Below are 21316 nucleotides of genomic sequence, written 5' to 3' on the forward strand. Positions count from 1 at the left end.
GATATAAATTCACAATGGTCTTAATGACATGACCCTAAAGCACGTGTCAAACTCACTCCACAGCGGGCTGAGTGTCTGCGGGTTTTCGCTCCACCCTTGTACTTGATCGCAGTATTAAGGTCACTGATTAGTAAGGAACTCTCCTCACCTGGTCGTCTAGGTGTTCATTGGAAGGAAAAAACAAAAAGCCGCAAACACTCGGTCCTCTGTGGAATGAGTTTGACACCCCTGCCCTAAAGTCATGGGTACAGTGGTGTGTGTGTGTGGGGTTTCATTTCTACAGAGATATGTGGACGGGATGTACTTTCCACAGGAGGTTGGTGGCACCTTAATTGGGGAGAACAGGCTTGTGGTAATGACTTGAGCGGAATCAGTGGAATGGTATCAAATACATCCAACACATGGTTTCCAGGTGTTTGATGCCATTCCATTTGCTCCGTTCCAGCCATTATTATGAGCCGTTCTCCCCTCAGTAGCCTCCACTGGTGCTACTTTCTTATGGCAGATAGTAGAGTACAGTATCAACAGACACTGCTCTTTGACCCTCAAATTAGACCGTTTGTAAACTCATTAGATTAGAGAGACAGCATCCCAACAATACAGAGAGCAGACAAAGAGATCCATCCCTCCATCCCCCTAGGCACGTTATTCCCCTGGGACCCTGTAGTGTAGTGGGTCATTAAACATGCAGGCCTGTGTGTTAGAGCTGGGCGATAAGGACAAAAATCCATATAGCGATAAATTGCCTGAATTGATGTGTTAATGATAAATAGAACTATACGTTTATAACATGAATGTGCACCACAGTTTATTTTTTATTATCCTTTAAACTACCACTACTAGTTTGATGGTTGTAGCCATGAATTGTCCCATTAACAATCACCCATATTAGCAAACATATTTAATTTCAAACGTCACATTTCTCTAGCATAGCCTACTTATCATAATGAACGATATCAGCAAAATGCCTGAGATAAGTGACCAGTATGGTCGGTGTCGATCATTTTCGGTTTATCGTCCCAGCTCTACTATGAAACATCCACTTGCCAGCTGGCTGTCACAGTATAGTGCAGCCCTGCGCCTGTCTTTAAGTGGTGGGCTATTACTGTCAGTCACACAGATCGCTGCCCTGCTGGCCTGGCCCAGCCACCCTCTGTCAGGTACACTCCTCCTGCTAGGCTCTATGCTGCAGTGTGTTTGATGTGAGAGGCCATGCTTCGCTCCACTAGAGCCTGACAGCGGCCAGTGTTTTCTCAGCCCCTTAAAATTGATGAGGTATAGATCACAAGTTCCCCCTTTCTCTCTGAAGATCATGTTCATGTGTGTGGATGGAGAGAGAGATAGTGTGTGTGTATTAGGGGAGTTGACAATAGCAGGGAGGACCCTATGATTGATTGTGAGAGCAGAGCCATCTCTCAGTATAGTATGTTTACCACAGAGCCAGAGAGAAGAAGAAAAAATGCTGATATCTGCACAACTACAGCCAATAACAGTGAATCTCTGTATTTTTCTCCTCACAGTTAATCCCCACTGAATCCACTGTTTGGGGGTGAGGTAATCTAGTGCTTTAAACTCATATTAATGTGATTTTGTAACCCCTTAATTGAAGCCCACCCCTACCATTATGGTGGGGTTATCTTTAAATTGCTCTCCCCTCCCTCCATCCTTCCCATACTCCCTCCCCCTCTCTCCCTACCTCACCCCTCTCTCCCTACCTCCCCCTCCCTCCGTCACCCACCCAACCCCCCCTCCTCCCCTTTCCCCCTCCCTTCTTCCTCCCCTCCCTCTGCTTTGGACCCCCACAGGATATTAACTTTCCATCCCTGTCTCATTTCCTGCTGGGGATGGCCTTTCATGTGTCACTGCTCCCTCTGGGCCCTGCTGTCACCACAACCTTTTCACGAACACACCCACACACAGTACAAACGTGCGCACACCCATACATGCAAGCACACACACACACACACACACACACACACACACACACACACACACACACACACACACACTCACACACACTCACACATACCTGTCCCGGAAACATCTACAACATTACAAACGCACATGAACACGTGCAAGAGTCATAATAGCATACACATTTACATTTGCACATCCAAGCTCATGCCCACATACAGTAGTCAAGTCAGACCAGATATGCAGTAGTCCAATCAGACCAGATATATAGTGGTCAAATCAGACCAGATATGCAGTAGTCCAATCAGACCAGATATACAGTAGTCAAATCAGACCAGATATACAGTAGTCCAATCAGACCAGATATACAGTAGTCCAATCAGACCAGATATGCAGTAGTCCAATCAGACCAGATATGCAGTAGTCCAATCAGACCAGATATACAGTAGTCAAATCAGACCAGATATACAGTAGGAGAACACAGACACTGACTTTCCATCCAAACCAAGCAGCCAACACACACTCAACAGAAGGGTGTGCAGATCCTATGTCTACAGAATCAGTCACACTTTGACTAACACATATGCTCATGTACCCACACATCTAATCAATCTCTCTTTAGTGACAGTCCCTTCCAAGCTTCACACACACACACACACACACACTCTCTCTCTCTTCTCAATCTCTTTCCCCTTCTGCTCTTCTCATTTAGTCTAGCTGCTAAGGAAGCCGGCACGCCAACCAGGGAAAGTAAAAAGGGCAGAGCCAGAGCAGAGGGATTGCATAACGGTCTGTCACCCTGTTGTAATCTCTATCATATGGACACCAGGGGCTCTTTAGGCCAGAGACCATGTACCGCACTCTCACAACACCATGCCAGACACACAGTCTGTCTGTACACTCTCTCTCTCTCTGTCTCTGTCTGGGTGATGCTTAACCAAATGTACTCAAGTGTTGATTTACAAAGGGCCCATGGCCACTTGTACTGCTAATAATGTTGTCACACATTAAATGGAAATGGTTTAGGTTGATTTATTATTAGCTACACACTGTTCCAGGATCAGCTCTGCTGCCTGCCATTTAAAGTGGAACCATTAAGGGCTGGAGAACTAAGCTAGGCCAAGCTCACTGATAGAGGAGGAATGCATGGGGATCGGGGAATCCCATCACTCCATACATCTCTAGAATGATGTCAGGGCATGTGAAGATGGCAATGACATACAAAGTGGTATTACAGAGGTTATTAATGGGGTATAACATAATAGCCATAAAAATATCAAAAGATGTGATTAGGCTACTCAAACAGACCCAAACAGACCCCAATTTTCAATACACCGAAGCACCCTGTGTTTTTAATGAGTTGGGAAACTTGTTATAAAGCACTGGCTGCCATAAAGCGCCAGTCACCAGCAAGGCAGGCCATCTGAAGGAGCTATTTGAGCTATGGGTTTATGGTGCCCCCACCAAGCATGCATGTGTGTCAGGAGCGATGGACATGTTGACCCTACTGAGTTTTCCCCCTGGCATTCTGAATCTGAACACACATATGGAAAGTTCATCTCCTTCTGCCAATGGGGAACATGGGTCAAATTCTGCAGCATGTGGAAAAATCTGGTCTCCAAGTATGGTGCATGAGGGCAGATGGTGAGCATTCAATTACAAAAAAGAAATGGAGAAACTTGAAGAAATTGTCGATCAAAACAGCACCAAGACACAAACAAAAACCAAACAGTTAAGGGACATTGGTCCAAATGACACAGTCATTCAGGAAGCTATTATTTTAACATGCAGTTAAATAAAAAAACAGAGGTCTTGTTCTAGGCCAGTTCTCAAGTTTGAGTTTGCCAAACTTGGAACCTCTTCACCTTAAAGCAATAAATTGCACAATCCCAGCCCATTCAATGTGAGTAGGCGGAAGTATCTTGGAGGACTGTTGGCCGCTTTCAATGGTGCATATGGTTGGGTTCATTTAAGCTGCATCAATAAGTCAGTATCACTTAAGCATCCGATCGCGAGGCACTGCTGGGGACAGCGCGCGTGCTGCAGAGATTCCCAGGGCACTAGAGGCCCTATGAGCACGGGGGAATTCCCAGAGGGGGAAAAAGACGCACATGCCTAGAGCGCAACAAAGTAGCTATTTGGGTATTTAAGGCCTCTTTGTTGTAGCTATGTTTACTATGACTCCGGATTGGGCGTCTCAACAGTAGCCTGCAGTCTGTAGGCCTAAATTATATGAGCCGCATTCTAAGAACCTTTACAGAGGTTATGTACAGGGTGCTTCAAACCCCTATGCGTAAAGAGCGTTTTTAACCCCTACCCCTATCCATAAAGAGAGTTGTAAAGTGTCTCACCTCTCTCCCTGAGTTTCGTTCAATTGCCTTCTTTACTTTGCCATAGGTCCCTCTTCCTAGAGTCTCGAGCAATTCGTAGCGATGTTTCAGGTTATGCTTGTGGTGGTGTTTCTTGAAGCCTGAATTTCTCCTGCTGCCATCGCCAGCTGCCGGTGTCTCTGCCATTGAATGACCGACAGGTAGCGGTGGCGGGGACAGGTCGCCTCCAGATGGCTTACCCGATGAGGTGAGGGTTTGTTTGGACTCAGGACGGGTCAGCCCTCGGTGGGCCGAGAGAAAAGTTGTATCCATCTTCTCTAGGGAAGTATTAAAACTAACTTCCCACAGTTAAAGATATTAAACTAAGCTATTTGTTACAAATATTGATATTATAGTAATACTTTATTATAGGCCTAATAATAGTCGTAATAAATACAATAAATTACAAGGAACAATGCGTAAATATTATATTATTAAACATATACATTATTCCGATTGTCTAATGATCACTGCCTTTGTTAATTCTTTTCAGATCAAAGAATTCTCCACATCTATTCATCCATTTGTCGCCTTATAAGAGTGAGTCATTATTATACGATTAAATAAAAAAGCAAAAGATTACAAAGGAGACATCATCTGTCTTGACGCGTCTGATACATAATGCAATGCATATTATATATGTCTAACTATAAAGTTATATTCTAGGGCAACAGTCCTCTAAATATGTATTCAGAATTCGACGGACCAATGCATGTCAGAAGCTGAATCCACTTTCGATTGATGTCTCCTCGGGTATGGACAATGATGCTCAAAATTGAGCAATCCAAAAAGAAACAATATTTAGGTTTATTAAAACATCGGGCTATTCTATTCTCGTTATCCGTATAGTAACTGGCATTATCTATCTCACAGTCTTTCGTTTATTCTGGGCCGTTCACATAATCTACGGTGAAAGTGCTACCAACATCATTAACTCAAAACTAACAGGCGAAACCTTCAGCGTCATTGCCTCCCGAGAAAGCAGCGACGAAACCGGCGTTCTGGATGAAGATGACCCTCATTTTGTCCTCAGGTGCAACGTCATTCAGCTGCTGAACTCTGTGTATGGCGCGAGTGCTCCATGCCCATGTCAACGTTAGAGATGCGCTATGATCAGATATGTCAAGCTCAGACGTTTTGAATATTGCCATGTTCGTTTTGCTCTCCTTGCTCTTGTGCCCTTCGTCTCTCTTTCTCTTTATTCTCTAACGTGAGGGGCTGTGAATAAGGAATGTGAGATGATCAAATCCGGAGGCGGAGTTACAGTCCTCCTCCCCTGTGTCCCTCTCTTCGTGCTCTCCACCTCTCCCCTCCTTATGCGACTGCTGCTGCTGACTGATTGCTTTTCATCCTGAGGCTGTGGAAGCTACAGTCATTTTACTATAGCATAATCATTAGAGTTCCATTTTCAAGGGCAACTCAGACCGAGTCAAAGTTTAATATATTAGTTTAATTATTAATATTGCTGAAACGTTTATGAAGCCTTGTGAAATGAGTCCTGCAAGTGCAAACCCTGACTCGTTGATTTTCCCATCAATAATATAACAACTGTGCCCTGTACTGTGGGTCAGTCAGTCCAGAGCCAGCAGCTATAACTAAGAATCAGGAAGGAAAAACAGGAACATGTAGTCCTATTCAATGTTAGGGTTATCACTAAATAAATGTTGTGCATTCATTCTCTCTGATGACATTGATGGATGACAGGCAGTGTGGCACATTGATAATCTGGCTCTGCAGAATTCAGAATCTTGCTCAGTGTTCCTGTCATTCCCTGGGGACAACTCAGTATTATGTTATTATCATGCATACTGAATTAGATTTTTGTTACATCTGGTTCTTAGAATGGAATGCAACATAATCTCAGAAGAGATTATCTAATTAATAGGGCTACCATTTTGCTGAAGGCTACATTGTATGATACTACTGATCACTGCGTGCAAGAACATCTTGTGTTATTACATGGCCATGTAGTGCTGATAAATTGTATCAAAATATTAAATCAAATCAATTAAGCAGCAGAGGTCAAACGAAGGTGTGGTTTTTGCTTATTTTTAATACAACTAACACATATTTGTACATTTTTTATTGACTATTATATTTAAAATGTATAAAATATTTTGTGATTTTCCTACTAAATGTATTAAAGAAAACATGTTACTGTAATGTCTATTTGCCAATAATAGCCATGGAAGGCAACTCCTCTCCTCTGAGCCCTCATCCTCCAGCCAACTACAGCATCAGATGGGCCAGTGCCAATCTGCCCCGGGAGCCTCACATCACCTCCGGTCCACTGGGGGTCTGTTCAATTAAACGTTCAGAATATTGCAGCTGGAAATTCAATCTACCTTAAATTCTACTTGACAGATTATCATAGTTCTACACAATACATATATAGCTGAGTGTTATATCAAAGTGTTGCACACTCTTGAACAGACCTACTATGCCCAGAGAGCCTCAATTCACTTCTGGTCCTAATCTAGACCGAGACTCCCAGAGGTTACCAGGAGATGACCTGATGGAGCCTGCAGCCTCCTCACTGAATCATCTCATTGGGTTTACTGTAATGGCTCTTGTTAAAGCTATGTTGTGTATGGTGTAATTTATACAGAGAGAGGGGAAGTTTATGTTAAACAGCAACTGATTAGAGTGACCCGTTTTACTTCTATGATCTCTACGATAGATGAATACATTTAAAAAATGTGTGATATTTTTCTCTCTCTAAACATGGTCATTGGAGTATCCATTTATAGCAACACTGACTCAGTCAGAGATGTGTATCTGATATGATGCAAATAGGGCCTTATTTGCACTCTCAGACAATTTGTTCTTGGACAAATATAATGTAAATACTGCCCTCTAGTGTGAGAGGTATGGAGACGTCCCATAAACTCAACTCGAGCTTTACCAAAGTCAACCAAGAGGTCCAGTCTTTACATAACTAACAGTCATATTTTTATCCTGACGCAATTTCTTTCAAAACAATATCAACAGTTCCAAATAAATATGTATTCCTCTCCACTAGGGTTTTGATCTACGAATGTATGATTTTAGAGTTCCCAGCCAGTCAGAACTCAATGAATTAACCATCAGACAGACAAGCATGGCTGCCAAATGACCATAAAAGTACATTCTGGGCAGCACCTCTGGAAATAAATGTAATGGCTTCTACATAAAAATAGAGATGTTAATATTCTTGTATTTGTTGCAGTCGCCTCTTGGAACATATGTACCCCTATATTATATTTTAGAAATAATATTCTCAAACAGATGTCACTATAGATCATTTTCATAACACTGGAACATGATAAAGAAAGACAAGTCTTAAGTTTCCATTTCAATGTGTTCAATAATAGTAAGCTATGATACTTAACACGAGGGCACTTGCCCTGTTCCAAATGTCCATTTCCTTTTTCTCTGCAATGTACTCAACCAAAAAGTTATAAAATATATTTATAAAATACCTTATTTAAACACCAAATATTTTTTGGGTTTGTAATAATTCCCAAACTGCAATTTCACATTGTGCTCTTGGTGAATCCGATTTTTTAAAATCTGAACTCTAGAGCAGTGATCTCCTTGAAATGCATGGTTACATCCCACTTGGGCTCCCGAGTGGTGCAGCGGTCTAAGGCACTGCATCTCAGTGCTTGAGGCGTCACTACAGACAACCTGGTTCAATTCCAGGCTGTATCACAACCGGCCGTGATTGGGAGTCCCATAGGGCGGCGCACAATTGGCCCAGCGTCGTCTGGGTTTGGCCGGTGTAGGCCGTCATTGTAATTAAGAATTTGTTCTTAACTGACTTGACTAGTTAAATAAAGATAAAATAAATGGCACCCATTTTCGTATAGGCCTATAGTGCACTACTTTTGAACCGAGACCTATGGGCCCTGGACAAAAGTAGCACACTATAATAGGGTGCCATTTCAGACACAGCCCGTGTGTTTCTGTCAGGGATTTAGAACCCCTGGGCAGCTGGCAGAGGTCACTCACAATAACAATTTCAAGATCAACACAACTACTTCGGCACACATTAGGCATCCAAAATATAATATTTCTCATAATATGACTGTTGTTTCCTCTTTTTTATCTTTAAGAAGCTAGACCACCATTAAGAAGAAACAAAAATGCTGTATTAAGCATGCCCAAAATAGGGACTGATCCACACTTCAAGAATTCGGACAAACTTTGAGATTACATTGGACATCCGGGATACAGTTATTTGTAATGAGAAATCTACGTCATACCATCTTGACTCCCACTGACTCACCAAAACACCTCATCATAAATTTGAGATAGTGAATGTCCTACCTGTCTGACATGGAAAGCTGAGACAGAGAGAGAGAGTGTGAGAGAGAGAGATGAGATGCAGAGGCGTATTCAAATATATATATATATACAGGGGTGAAACTTTCCCTGGGGACGGGGTGGGTCATATCACCCCCACATTCTGAAATTTCATTTGTTTTTACAGAACAAAACTAGTATTTTTTTGCAGTGCTGAACTAGTATTGTAACTGACATGTAATGTTAGCTAATGTTTCATCCCCTCTCGACTGAGGTGAATGAATAAGGTACGCTAGGTAGTATCTACCACAGCCAGGTCAGCTCTAGCCTCTAGCCCCACAGAAAACACTGCTACTCCTACTGCTTTTTCCTCGTCTGACCATGTGTTCTCGCATACCCTGAGAGCATCTGGTCAGTGCGGCGGTGGCACAGGAATCCTCATCTCTCCCAAGTGGACATTCTCTCTTATTCCCCTGACCCATCTGTCTATCTCCTCATTTGAATTCCATGCTGTCACAGTCACTAGCCCATTCAAGCTTAACATCCTTGTCATTTATCGCCCTCCAGGTTCCCTTGGAGAGTGCATCAATGAGCTTGACGGCTTGATAAGTTCCTTTCCTGAGGATGGCTCACCCCTCACAGTTCTGGGTGACTTTAACCTCCCTACGTCTGCCTTTTGACTCATTTCTCTCTGCCTCCTTCTTTCCACTCCTTTCCTCTTTTGACCTCACCCTCTCACCGTCCCCACCTACTCACAAGGCAGGCAATACGCTTGACCTCATCTTTACTAGATGCTGTTCTTCTACTAATCTCACTGCAACTCCCCTCCAAGTCTCCGACCACTACTTTGTATCTTTTTCTCTCTCGCTCTCCTCCAACACTACTCACTCTGCCCCTACTCAGATGGTAATGTGCCGTCGCAACCTTCGCTCTCGCTCTCCCGCTACTCTCTCCTCTTCCATCCTATCATCTCTTCCCTCTGATAAATCCTTCTCCCTCCGATCTCCTGATTCTGCCTCCTCAACCCTCCTCTCCTCCCTTTCTGCATCTTTTGACTCTCTATGTCCCCTATCCTCCCGGCCGGCTCGGTCCTCCCCTCCTGCTCCGTGGCTTGACGACTCATTGCGAGCTCACAGAAGAGGGCTCCGGGCAGCCGAGCAGAAATGGAGGAAAACTAGACTCCCTGCGGACCTGTCATCTTTCCACTCCCTCCTCTCTACATTCTCTTCCTCTGTTTCCGCTGCCAAAGCCACTTTCTACCACTCTGAATTTCAAGCCTCTGCCTCTGCCTCTACCCTAGGAAGCTCTTTGCCACCTTCTCCTCCCTGCTGAATCCTCCTCCTCCTCCTCCTCCCTCCTCCCTCTCTGTGGATGACTTCGTCAACCATTTTGAAAAGAAGGTTGACGACATCAGATCCTCATTTATTAAGTCAAATGACACCGCTGGACCTGCTCACACTGCCCTACCCTATGCTTTGACTTCTTTCTCCCCTCTCTCTCCAGATGAAATCTTGTGACTTGTGATGGCCGGCCGCCCAACAACCTGCCCGCTTGACCCTATACCCTCCTCTCTTTTCCAGACCATTTCCGGAGACCTTCTCCCTTACCTCACCTCACTCATCAACTCATCCTTGACCGCTGACAATGTCCTTTCCGTCTTCAAGAGAGCGAGAGTTGCACCCCTCCTCAAAAAACCTACACTCGATCCCTCCGATGTCAACAACTACAGACCAGTATCCCTTCTTTCTTTTCTCTCCAAAACTCTTGAGCATGTCTCTAGCCAACTCTCCTGCTATCTCTCTCAGAATGACCTTCTTGATCCAAACCAGTCAGGTTTCAAGACTGGTCATTCAACTGAGACTGCTCTTCTCTGTGTCACGGAGGCTCTCCGCACTGCTAAAGCTAACTCTCTCTCCTCTACTCTTATCCTTCTAGACCTAAACGCTGCCTTTGATACTGTTAACCATCAGATACTCCTCTCCACCCTCTCCGAGTTGGGCATCTCCGGCGCTGCTCACTCTTGGATTGCGTCCTACCTGACAGGTCGCTCCTACCAGGTATTCTCTCTATACACCAAGTCACTTGGCTCTGTCATATCCTCACATGGTCTCTCCTATCACGGTCCTCCTGAGTGGCGCGGTCCTCCTGAGTGGCGCAGTGGTCTAAGGCACTGCATCACAGTGCTAACTGTGCCACTAGAGATCCTGGTTCTGTCGCAGCCGGCCGCGACCGGGAGACTGATGGGCGGCGCACAATTGGCCCAGCGTCGTCCAGGGTAGGGGAGGGAATGGCCGGCAGGGATGTAGCTCAGTTGATAGAGCATGGCGTTTGCAACGCCAGGGTTGTGGGTTCGATTCCCACGGGGGGCCAGTATAAAAAAATATGTATTCACTAACTGTAAGTCGCTCTGGATAAGAGCGTCTGCTAAATGACTAAAATGTAAATGTAAAATGTATCATTGCTACGCAGACGACACACAATTAATTTTCTCCTTTCCCCCTTCTGATAACCAGGTGGCGAATCGCATCTCTGCATGTCTGGCAGACATATCAGTGTGGATGTCGGATCACCACCTCAAGCTGAACCTCGGCAAGACGGAGCTGCTCTTCCTCCCGGGGAAGGACTGCCCGCTCCATGATCTCAAATCACGGTTGACAACGCCATTGTGTCCTCCTCCCAGAGTGCAAAGAACCTTGGCGTGACCCTGGACAACACCCTGTCGTTCTCCGCTAACATCAAAGCGATGACCCGATCCTGCAGGTTCATGCTCAACAACATTCGCAGAGTACGACCCTACCTTACACAGAAAGCGGCACAGGTCCTAATACAGGCACTTGTCATCTCCCGTCTGGATTACTGCAACTCGCTGTTGGCTGGGTTCCCTGGCTGTGCCATTAAACCCCTACAACTTATCCAGAACGCTGCAGCCCATCTGGTGTTCAACCTTCCCAAGTTCTCTCATGTCACCCCGCTCCTCCGCACACTCCACTGGCTTCCAGTTGAGGCTCGCATCTACTACAAGACCATGGTGCTTGCCTACGGAGATGTGTGGGGAACAGCACCTCCTTACCTTCAGACTCTGATCAGACCCTACACCCAAACGAGGGCACTACGTTCATCCACCTCTGGCCTGCTAGCTCCCCTACCTCTACGGAAGCACAGTTCCCGCTCAGCCCAGTCAAAGCTATTCACTGCTCTGGCACCCCAAAGGTGGAATAAGCTCCCCCACGACGCCAGGACAGCGGAGTCACTGACCACCTTCCGGAGACACTTGAAACCCTACCTCTTTAAGGAATACCTGGAATAGTATAAAGTAATCCTTCTATCCCCCCCTCCCCCACCCCCCCACTGGCTATCATATGTTGAATGCACCAATTTGTTAGTCGCTGTCACGATCGTTGAGAGCCGGGTCAGACCAAGGTGCAGCGTGAAAAGCGTACATGTTTATTTAACTCAATAACCATAAACAAAACAAGAAACAACGAAACGTGAAGTCCTCAAGCTATACACATACAAGCCTAAACACGGAACAAGATCCCACAACTAAGGTAGGCAAACAGGCTACTAAAGTATGATCCCCAATCAGAGACAACGAGCGACAGCTGCCTCTGATTGGGAATCACACCCGGCCAAACCTAGAAATACACATCTAGATCCTAAACATAGAAATACTAACATAGATCCTCACGCCCTGACCAAACCAACTAAAGACAACAGGCCTCTCACGGCCAGGGCGTGACAGTACCCCCCCCCAAAGGTGCGTACTCCGGCCGCACCAACCTGACTCATTAGGGGAGGGTCTGGGTGGGCTTTCAGCCTCGGAGGCGGATCCGGCTCCGGGCGTGACGACCTCTTCCTCTCTGCCTCCCCGTTGCGCCCCTGGTCTGGTCTGGACCTCGGCGCGATGCTACCCCTCTCCTTCCTCCCACGATGCACCAAGCCCTGTCTGGACCCTGGTGTGGGAGACCCCAAACCTGGAGAGGGGCGGACGTCTGGGCCTGGATCGGCAATCCTCCCACGATGCACCAAGCCCTGTCTGGACCCTGGTGTGGGAGACCCCGAACCTGGAGAGGGGCTGACGTCTGGGCCTGGATCGGCAATCCCCCCACGATGCACCAAGCCCTGTCTGGACCCTGGTGTGGGAGGCCCCGACCTTGGAGAGGGGCTGACTTCTGGGTCTGGAGTGGAGCCGCTGACCAGAGCTGAACTGGACCCCGGTGGAGCGGACTGCTCTGACTCCGGAGTGGAGCCGCTGACCATTGCTGGACCAGGCACCGGTGGAACAGGCCGGGCCGGACTGGGGACACGAACCACAGGTCTGGTGCGAGGAGCAGGAAAGGGCCGGGACGGACTGGGGACACGCACCACAGGTCTGGTGCGAGGAGCAGGAAGGGGCCGGGCCGGACTGGAGACACGCACCACAGGTCTGGTGCGAGGAGCAGGAACGGGCCGGGCCGGACTGGGGAAATGCACCACAGGTCTGGTGCGAGAAGCAGGAATGGGCCGGGCCGGACTGGACTGCTCTGGATCCGGAGTAGAGCAGCTGACCGGAGCTGGATCAGGCACCGGTGGAGTGGATTGCTCTGACTCCGGAGTGGAGCCGCTGACCATTGCTGGACCAGGCACCGGTGGAACAGGCCGGGCCGGACTGGGGACACGCACCACAGGTTTGCTGTGGGGAGGAGGTACGGACCGTACTGGGCTGGCGACACGCACCACTGGTTTGGTGCGGGGAGCAGGTACGGGCCGTACTGGGCTGGCGACAGGCACCACTGGTTTGGTGCGAGGAGCAGGCACGGGCCGTACCGGACTGGATACGTGCACCACTGGTTTGGTGCGAGGAGCAGGAACGGGCCGGGCTGGACTGGAGACATGCACCACAGGTCTGGTGCGAGGAGCAGGGACGGGCCGGGCCGGACTGGGGACACGCACCACAGGTCTGGTGCGAGGAGCAGGAACGGGCCGGGCCGGACTGGGGACACGCACCACAGGTCTGGTGCGAGAAGCAGGAATGGTCCGGGCCGGACTGCTCTGGCTCCGGAGTAGAGCAGCTGACCGGAGCTGGATCAGGCACCGGTGGAGTGGATTGCTCTGGCTCCGGAGTAGATCCGCTGACCGGAGCTGGACTAGGCACCGGTGGAGCGGACTGCTCTGGCTCCGGAGTGGAGCAAACTTCCGGACCCGTATCCATCCCCATCTCTGGAGCAGGACTAAACGGCGTGCCCATCCTGGGCACCGATGCAGAGGAAAATTCCAGCCCTGTAATAGGACTGGTTGCCGGCCCCAGACTGGGCATCGACACGCTAAAGTGCTCCCTGCAGGGGACTGTCGCTGGAGGTCGGGTGAGTTGTGTGGCTGGAGGAGGTGTAGAAACGCCACCTCTCTCCCGTCGCTCCAATGTACTCAGCACGCGCACCATTGCGCTGCCGAGCTCCTGGATCCTGCTTGCCTGCCGTTGGATACGTTCCTCCCAAGATCCGGACGGACCGACTGTACCTGCTGACTCCATTTTAGGTGCGTGTTTCTGTCCTGGAACGGGCCGTGCCGGACTGGGAACACGCACCCCTGGCTTGGTGCGAGAAGCAGGCACGGGGCGTACCGGGCTGGGAACTGGCGTTGGATATGAACGACTGTTCCAGTCCTTCTCTCTCCGTGCCCAATCCTCTTCCAGTGAGGTCTCCTCCAAGAGCCCCCACGAGTTAGGGAACAGAAACTCATCGTCCCCAGTGTAAAACGGTTCCCATTCCTGTTCCCATGGTCGTAGGGACTCCAACTGGAACCCCACCGGGTGCAGTGGTCGGGGCTCTTCTCTCTCGATCCGCAGGTCTTGGAGGACCTCTAAAATAGCGTCCTCCTCCTCTCTAGTCAGCCCTTTCCCGGCCTCCTGCTGCCTCGTCATCCACCCCGTGAGCCCCCCCTCAACATTTTCTTGGGGCTGCTTCTTGGGCTTCCTCTTCTGCCGGCTTCGTTGATGTCGCCGTTGATCCTCTCCTACCTGGGCTTCCTCCTTCATTGCCTTACCATAACGGACGGCCTCCTCCTCAGTGATTTTCCCCCAACCGAGGAGGACATCTACCAACGTAGCCTCCTGTTGAGTACCAGGCGTTTGCTCCCTCTGGGCACGCTGCTTGGTCCTTTTGTGGTGGGATCTTCTGTCACGATCGTTGAGAGACGGGTCAGACCAAGGTGCAGCGTGAAAATCGTACATGTTTATTTAACTCAATAACCATAAACAAAACAAGAAACAACGAAACGTGAAGTCCTCAGGCTATACACATACAAGCCTAAACACGGAACAAGATCTCACAACTAAGGTAGGCAAACAGGCTACTAAAGTATGATCCCCAATCAGAGACAACAAGTGACAGCTGCCTCTGATTGGGAATCACACCCGGCCAAACATAGAAATACACATCTAGATCCTAAACATAGAAATACTAACATAGATCCTCACGCCCTGACCAAACCAACTAAAGACAACAGGCCTCTCACGGCCAGGGTGTGACAGTCGCTCTGGATAAGAGCGTCTGCTAAATGATGTAAATGTAAATGTAAATGTAGTTATCTGTCAGATAACAATATGAGGTGGCTAATATTATAGTATGGAAATGGTTTGTAGCCTTTGTTTTGTCCCATTTCAGAAGTAAATGAACTTGGCTATCTTTCTCCACTTGATGTACTGTGAGAGAGAGCTGGCCAAAAGTTAGCTAACGTTAGCTATTATTTTTGCCTCAATCACACTAGACCTGAATCAAACGATGAAACCATTGGCCAAACGATTGAATATTGATATTCTGACGTTTTTTCATTGCAATGTGAGTTTTATGAGTCAGTATGGCAATGTGACGTTAATGATCTGTCTGTTTCCCTAGCTAATTCCCTACTTTTCACACTAATAAACTGCTCTAACATTACAGGTTTCACTGTTATGGTGCACAGTAGACGTCTGCATGGGACCGATTTCTTCATCCTGCTCCTACCAGCACCTGCTGGCTTTCTGTCCGACTCCCACCCACTGGTCCCAAACCCAACCGCAGTCCCGCAGTCCCGCAATGTTATTTTAGGCGTATGTGACGCAGCTCACTTGCCAGCCATGGTCCCAGCAATTTTGTGCCATATAGGCAATATCAAATGCGGGAAAATAACTTAAGAAATAGGTTAAATTACCAGAGATTTTCACATGGCCCTTATATTGTATTACTGGGCTATATCAGCCAATATGCTAGATGTATACTGAACAAAAATATAAACGCAACATGCAACAATTTCAAAGATTTTACTGAGTTAAAGTTCATATGAGGAAATCAGTCAATTGAAATAAATTCATTAGGCCTTAATCTATGGATTTCACATGACTGGTAATACAGATATGCATCTGTTGAATACAGGTACCTTAAAAGAAATTGGCCTCACAATGAGCCTCAGGTACTCGTCACGGTATTTCTGTACATTCAAATTGCCATCAATAAAAAGTAATTGTGTTTGTCGTCCGTAGCTTATGCCTGCCCATACCATAACCCCACCACCGCCATGGGGCACTCTGTCCACAACGTTGACATCAGCAAACCGCTCGCCCACACGACGCCATGCACATGGTCTGCAGTTGTGAGGCCGGTTGGACGTACTGCCAAATTCTCTAGAACGATGTTAGATGCAGCTGACGGTAGAGAAATGAACAGTCAACTCTCTGGCAACAGTTCTGGTGGACATACCTGCAGTCAGAATGCCAATTGCACGCTCCCTCAAAACTTGAGACATTTGTGGCATTGTATTGTGTGACAAAACTGCACATTTTAGAGTGCCTTTTATTGTCCCCAGCACAAGGTGCACATGTGTAATGTTCATGCTGTTTAATCAGCTTCTTGATATGCCACATTGTCAGGTGGATGGATTATCTTGGCAAAGGAGAAAGTCTCACTATCAGGGATGTAAACAAATCTGTGCACAAAATTTGAGAGAAATAAGCTTTTTGTGGATATGGAATATTTCTGGGATATTTTATTAGCTCATGAAAAATGGGACCAACACTTGACATGTTGCGTTTATATTTTTGTTCAGTATAGTTTGAGGAGAGCAGAGATGGAGAGACTTGCACTTTTTCTTGAGCTATTTTTATAGCCTACCTTTTAGGAGTGGGAAGATTTTCAGATGGAGAAATATGGGTGATCAATATTTAGGCCTATTTCTAGGCAATGTAGTAAACTATAGCCCAATCATAGGCCTATTTAGGAAGTACATTTCCTTAGAAAGATAACTGCCCCGTGCTTCTCGGCCCAAGCATAGGCTATAGCCTACTCTATTTAATTGAGACAACGCGCACCTGATCTCGCAGGTATGGCTACTGAACTTGAAGCAGCAAGAATGATGACAGCGACACTTGCTACGTCTTGCATAGGCCTATAGGATATAGCCTACCTTTCAGGAGGACAATTTGCAGGCAGAGACAAATAAATGGATAATCAATACTTATTGAAAATACCATAGTAGCCTAACCTACAGTGCATTCGGAAAGTTTTCAGACACATTCACTTTTTCCACATTTTGTTACATTACATCCTTATTCTAAAATGGATTAAATTAAATTTTCCCTTCATCAACCTACACACAATACCCCATAACGACAAAGCGAAAACAGTTTTTTTTTGTGCAAATGTATTAAAAATTAAAAACAGAAATACCTTATTTACATAAGTATTCAGACCCTTTGCTATGAGACTCAAAATTGAGCTCAGGTGTATCCTGTTTCCATTGGTCATCCTTGAGATGTTTCTACAACTTGATTGGAGTCCACCTGTGGTAAATTCAATTGATTGGACATTATTGTGAGCTGTACTGGAGCAGGTCGAGAGTTTCAAGTTCCTTGGTGTCCACATCCCCAACAAACTATCATGGTCCGAACACACCAAGACAGTCATGAAGAGGGCACGACAACACCTTTTCCCCTTCAGGAGACTGAAAAGATTTGGCATGGGTACCCTGATCCTCAAAAAGTTCTACAGCTGCACCATCGAGAGCATCCTGACCGGTTGCATCACCGCCTGGTATGGCAACTGCTCGGCATCTGACCGTAAAGCGCTACAGAGGATAGTGCGTACGGCCCAGTACATCACTGGGGCCAAGCTTCCTGCCATCCAGGACCTATTTACTAGGCGGTGTCAGAGGAAGTTCCAAAAAATTGTCAAAGACTCCAGTCACCTAAGTCATAGACTGTTCTCTCTGCTACCGCACGGCAAGCGGTACTGGAGCGCCAAGTCTAGGTCCAAAACGCTCCTTAACAGCTTCTATCCCCAAGCCATAAGCCTGCTGAACAATTCATAAAATGGCCACCCAGACTGTACAGATTACCTTGACTAACCTGTACCCCAGCACATTGACTTGGTACCGGTACCCCCTGTTATTTTATTGTATTACTTTTATTTTATTTTGACTTTAGTTTATTTAGTAAATATTTTCTTAACTCTATTTCTTGAACTGCATTGTTGGTTAGTAAGCATTTCACGGTAAGGTCTACACCTGCTATATTCGGTGCATGTGACAAATACCATTTTATTTTATTTGGATTTGATTTGGAAAGGCACACACCTGTCTATAAAAGGTCCCACAGTTGACAGTGCATGTCAGAGCAAAAACCAAGCCATGAGGTCGAAGGAATTGTCCTTCTGGGGAAGGGTACCAAAACAATTCTGCAGCATTGAAGGTCCGCAAGAACACAGTGGCCTCCATTATTCTTAAATGGAAGAAGTTTGGAACCACCAAGACTCTTCCTAGAGCTGAGCAATCAGGGGAGAAGGGCCTTGGTCAGGGAGGAGACCAATAACCTGATGGTCACTCTGACAGAGCTCCAGAGTTCCTCTGTGGAGATGGGAGAACCTTCCAGAAGGACAACCATCTCTGCAGCACTCCATCAATCAGGTCTTTATGGTAGAGTGGCCAGACGGAAGCCACTCCTCAGTAAAAGGCACATGACAGCCCACTTGGAGTTTGCCAAAAGGCACCTAAAGACTCTCAGACCATGAGAAACAAGATTCTCTGGTCTGATGAAACCAAGCCAAGCGTCACGTCTGGAGGAAACCAGGCACCATCCCTATGGTGAAGTATGGTGGTGGCAGCATCATGCTGTGGGGATGTTTTTCAGTGGCAGGGACTGGGTAACTAGTCAGCATCGAGGGAAAGATGAACGGAGCAAAGTACAGAGAGATCCTTGATGAAAACTTGCTCCAGAGCGCTCAGGACCTCAGACTGGGGTGAAGGTTCACCTTCCAACAGGACAATAACCCTAAGCACACAGCCACGACAACGCAGGAGTGGCTTTGGGACAAGTCTCTGAATGTCCTTGAGTGGCACATCCAGAGCCCTGACTTGAACCCGATCGAACATCTCTTGAGAGACCTGAAAATAGCTGTGCAGCCATGCTCCCCATCCAACCTAACAGAGCTTGAGAGGATCTGCAGAGAAGAATGGGAGAAACTCCCCAAATACAGGTGTTCCAAGCTTGTAGCATCATACCCAAGAAGACTCAAGGCTGTAATCGGTGCCAAAGGTGCTTCAACAAAGTTTTGAGTAAAGGGTCTGATTACTTATGTAAATGTGATATTTCTAAAAACATGTTTTTGCTTTGTCATTATGGGGTATTGTGTGTAGATTGATGAGGAAAAAAACAATTTAATCCATTTTAGAATAAGGCTGTAACGTAACACAATGTGGAATAAGTGAAAGGGTCTGAATACTTTCCGAATGCAGTGTATGTACCCTAACCTATAGCGCCCTCCACTTCTTTCCATTATCAATATTTATTTACAGACACTGTAGTAAACTACAGTCTAATCATATTTAAGTAAATTTCATATTCAAGTTAACTACCACGTGATTCTCCGCCCATGTAGGCAGCCTACTCTATTTCAATGAGACCACACATACTAGGCGCACTTGAACTCTCACGCCCAGCTAGGAGAGGTAGGCTAATGAAGAAGCAGCGAATTCTGAATAATTAGAAAAATAAATGATTTTAATACAATAGGTAGGCTAACACATACAAAGCAGAAAGAGGACAGTTTCCAAATAGTCGGTGGGATGACAAGAAATGTCTGACCGTCCGCTCCCGCCCTCAGCATGAAAAATGCAGACCGTGCTGCAATGATCTCTGTCGGGACCTCAGGTTCCGCAGGCAACCCGGGGGAATGCAGCTCTCTAGTGCAGTCAGTACACAACACTATGCTCATCATGTCTTAGCAGGATCAGATGGTGACAGGGGTTCCCAGCACAATATCAGTGAGTGATGCAAAGTTCCATCTTGAATTGATGGGTAGACCTACAGTAGCTACAGGACAGTAGCTTAAGATAAAAGCTACAGTCTGGAATCAGGGAATAATGGTCATTTCAATGATTTAACCATTGATTCTATTCTTGGAAAATATAATATATAGATGTACACCAAGGTAAGTCTTCGTCATGCCTCATTTTAGGAGGATCAGATGGTGACAGGGCTCTCAGCAGGGTCAGGCAGCCAGGGAAGACCAGTCTGTGACAGAGGTGAGGTGAAATTTTGCAGATACAACACTTTATTTCTCTCTGTGCAGCAAACACTGGACAAGCCAGATGCTATTTTAAGGCAGTCGGACAAACCTCCAAAGTTGATTTCCAAACTGTATCAAGGGTTGATAGAGGCTTTTCCCGATGACACAAAACATGTCAAACAAAAATGTGAGGAAGACCTGGTAGAAGCTATTGATGATGATGAATGGATAGAGATATGTTTGAATGCCCAGTCATGTTCGTATCTTCTCAGACATAAATTACTGCAGTTTAAGACCATCCATAGAACGTACTATATGCCAGTGAAACCTCCTCTGCTGGAGGTGTAAAACACAAAAGGAGAAATATTTGCATATGTTATGGCTGAAATCTGGCAATGAGTATGTTATTTTATCTCAGCATGTCTACAGATACTCCCTTCTCCCTGTTTTTGTTTGTTTTCTTGGAAATGTTGATACTGGAGACTGTTATCAGAAGAAACTGTGTAACCAAGCATTTATAGCAGCTAAGAAATGCATTGCCATTAATTGGAAAGTTGGTTATTCTCCCACAATGTCAAGTTATGTATCACTAGATTTGATTTAGTACAAGATTAATTAAGGGTATACTGGTCAACTTTCATAAGGTTTGGATGCCTTATATGGAATACAGCACGACTAAAGGAGTCTGTATTGAAAACATGCCCACTTCAGGGGAGATACCTATTTAGGCAATCCCTAGCTGCTGGGCTGCTCATTCCTGGCCCTGGGGGCCTGCCGTCCTGTGGGTTGTCACTCTGGCCTTGGCCTAACACACCCGAAACCAATAATTAATGTTTCACTAAGATCCTAAAGCTAAGTGGGGTGTTTTTGGTTGGGGGAGGAAAATTCTGGGGGAGGACCCCCAGACCCTCCGCCAGGTTATGTCCCCCCACCCACTTCTAAAACCAAAGTGGCACCCCTGTATATTTGTTTTACTTGAAAGGGGGATACCCAGTCAGTTGTACAACTGAATGCATTCAACTGAAATGTATCTTCCGCATTTAACCGAACCCCTCTGAATCAGAGAATTGCCTTAATTGACATCTACATCATCGGTGCCTGTGGAGCAGTTGTTGGGAGTGAACTGCTTGCTCAGAGGCAGAACGACAGATTTGGCCTTGTCAGCTCGGGGATTCGATATAGCAATCTTTCGGTTAATGGCCCAAGGCTCCTACCTGCCAGGCTACCTGCCGC

General features: G+C 46.5%; 1 protein-coding gene across 1 annotated transcript in view; it reads right to left on the bottom strand.

The window, feature by feature from the left end:
- LOC121540377 (NUAK family SNF1-like kinase 1) overlaps window positions 1-5472 on the bottom strand; it is a 39089-nt gene extending 33617 nt beyond the window's left edge. The window contains exon 1 of the mRNA XM_045207863.1: window positions 4266-5472. Coding sequence (XP_045063798.1) covers window positions 4266-4556 — 291 coding nt within the window. The 5' untranslated portion in view covers window positions 4557-5472. The remainder of the gene's footprint in view (window positions 1-4265) is intronic.
- Between the last annotated feature and the right edge of the window lie 15844 nt (window positions 5473-21316).

This window comes from Coregonus clupeaformis, chromosome 26, assembly GCF_020615455.1.
Source record: "Coregonus clupeaformis isolate EN_2021a chromosome 26, ASM2061545v1, whole genome shotgun sequence".
Lineage (NCBI taxonomy): Eukaryota > Metazoa > Chordata > Actinopteri > Salmoniformes > Salmonidae > Coregonus > Coregonus clupeaformis.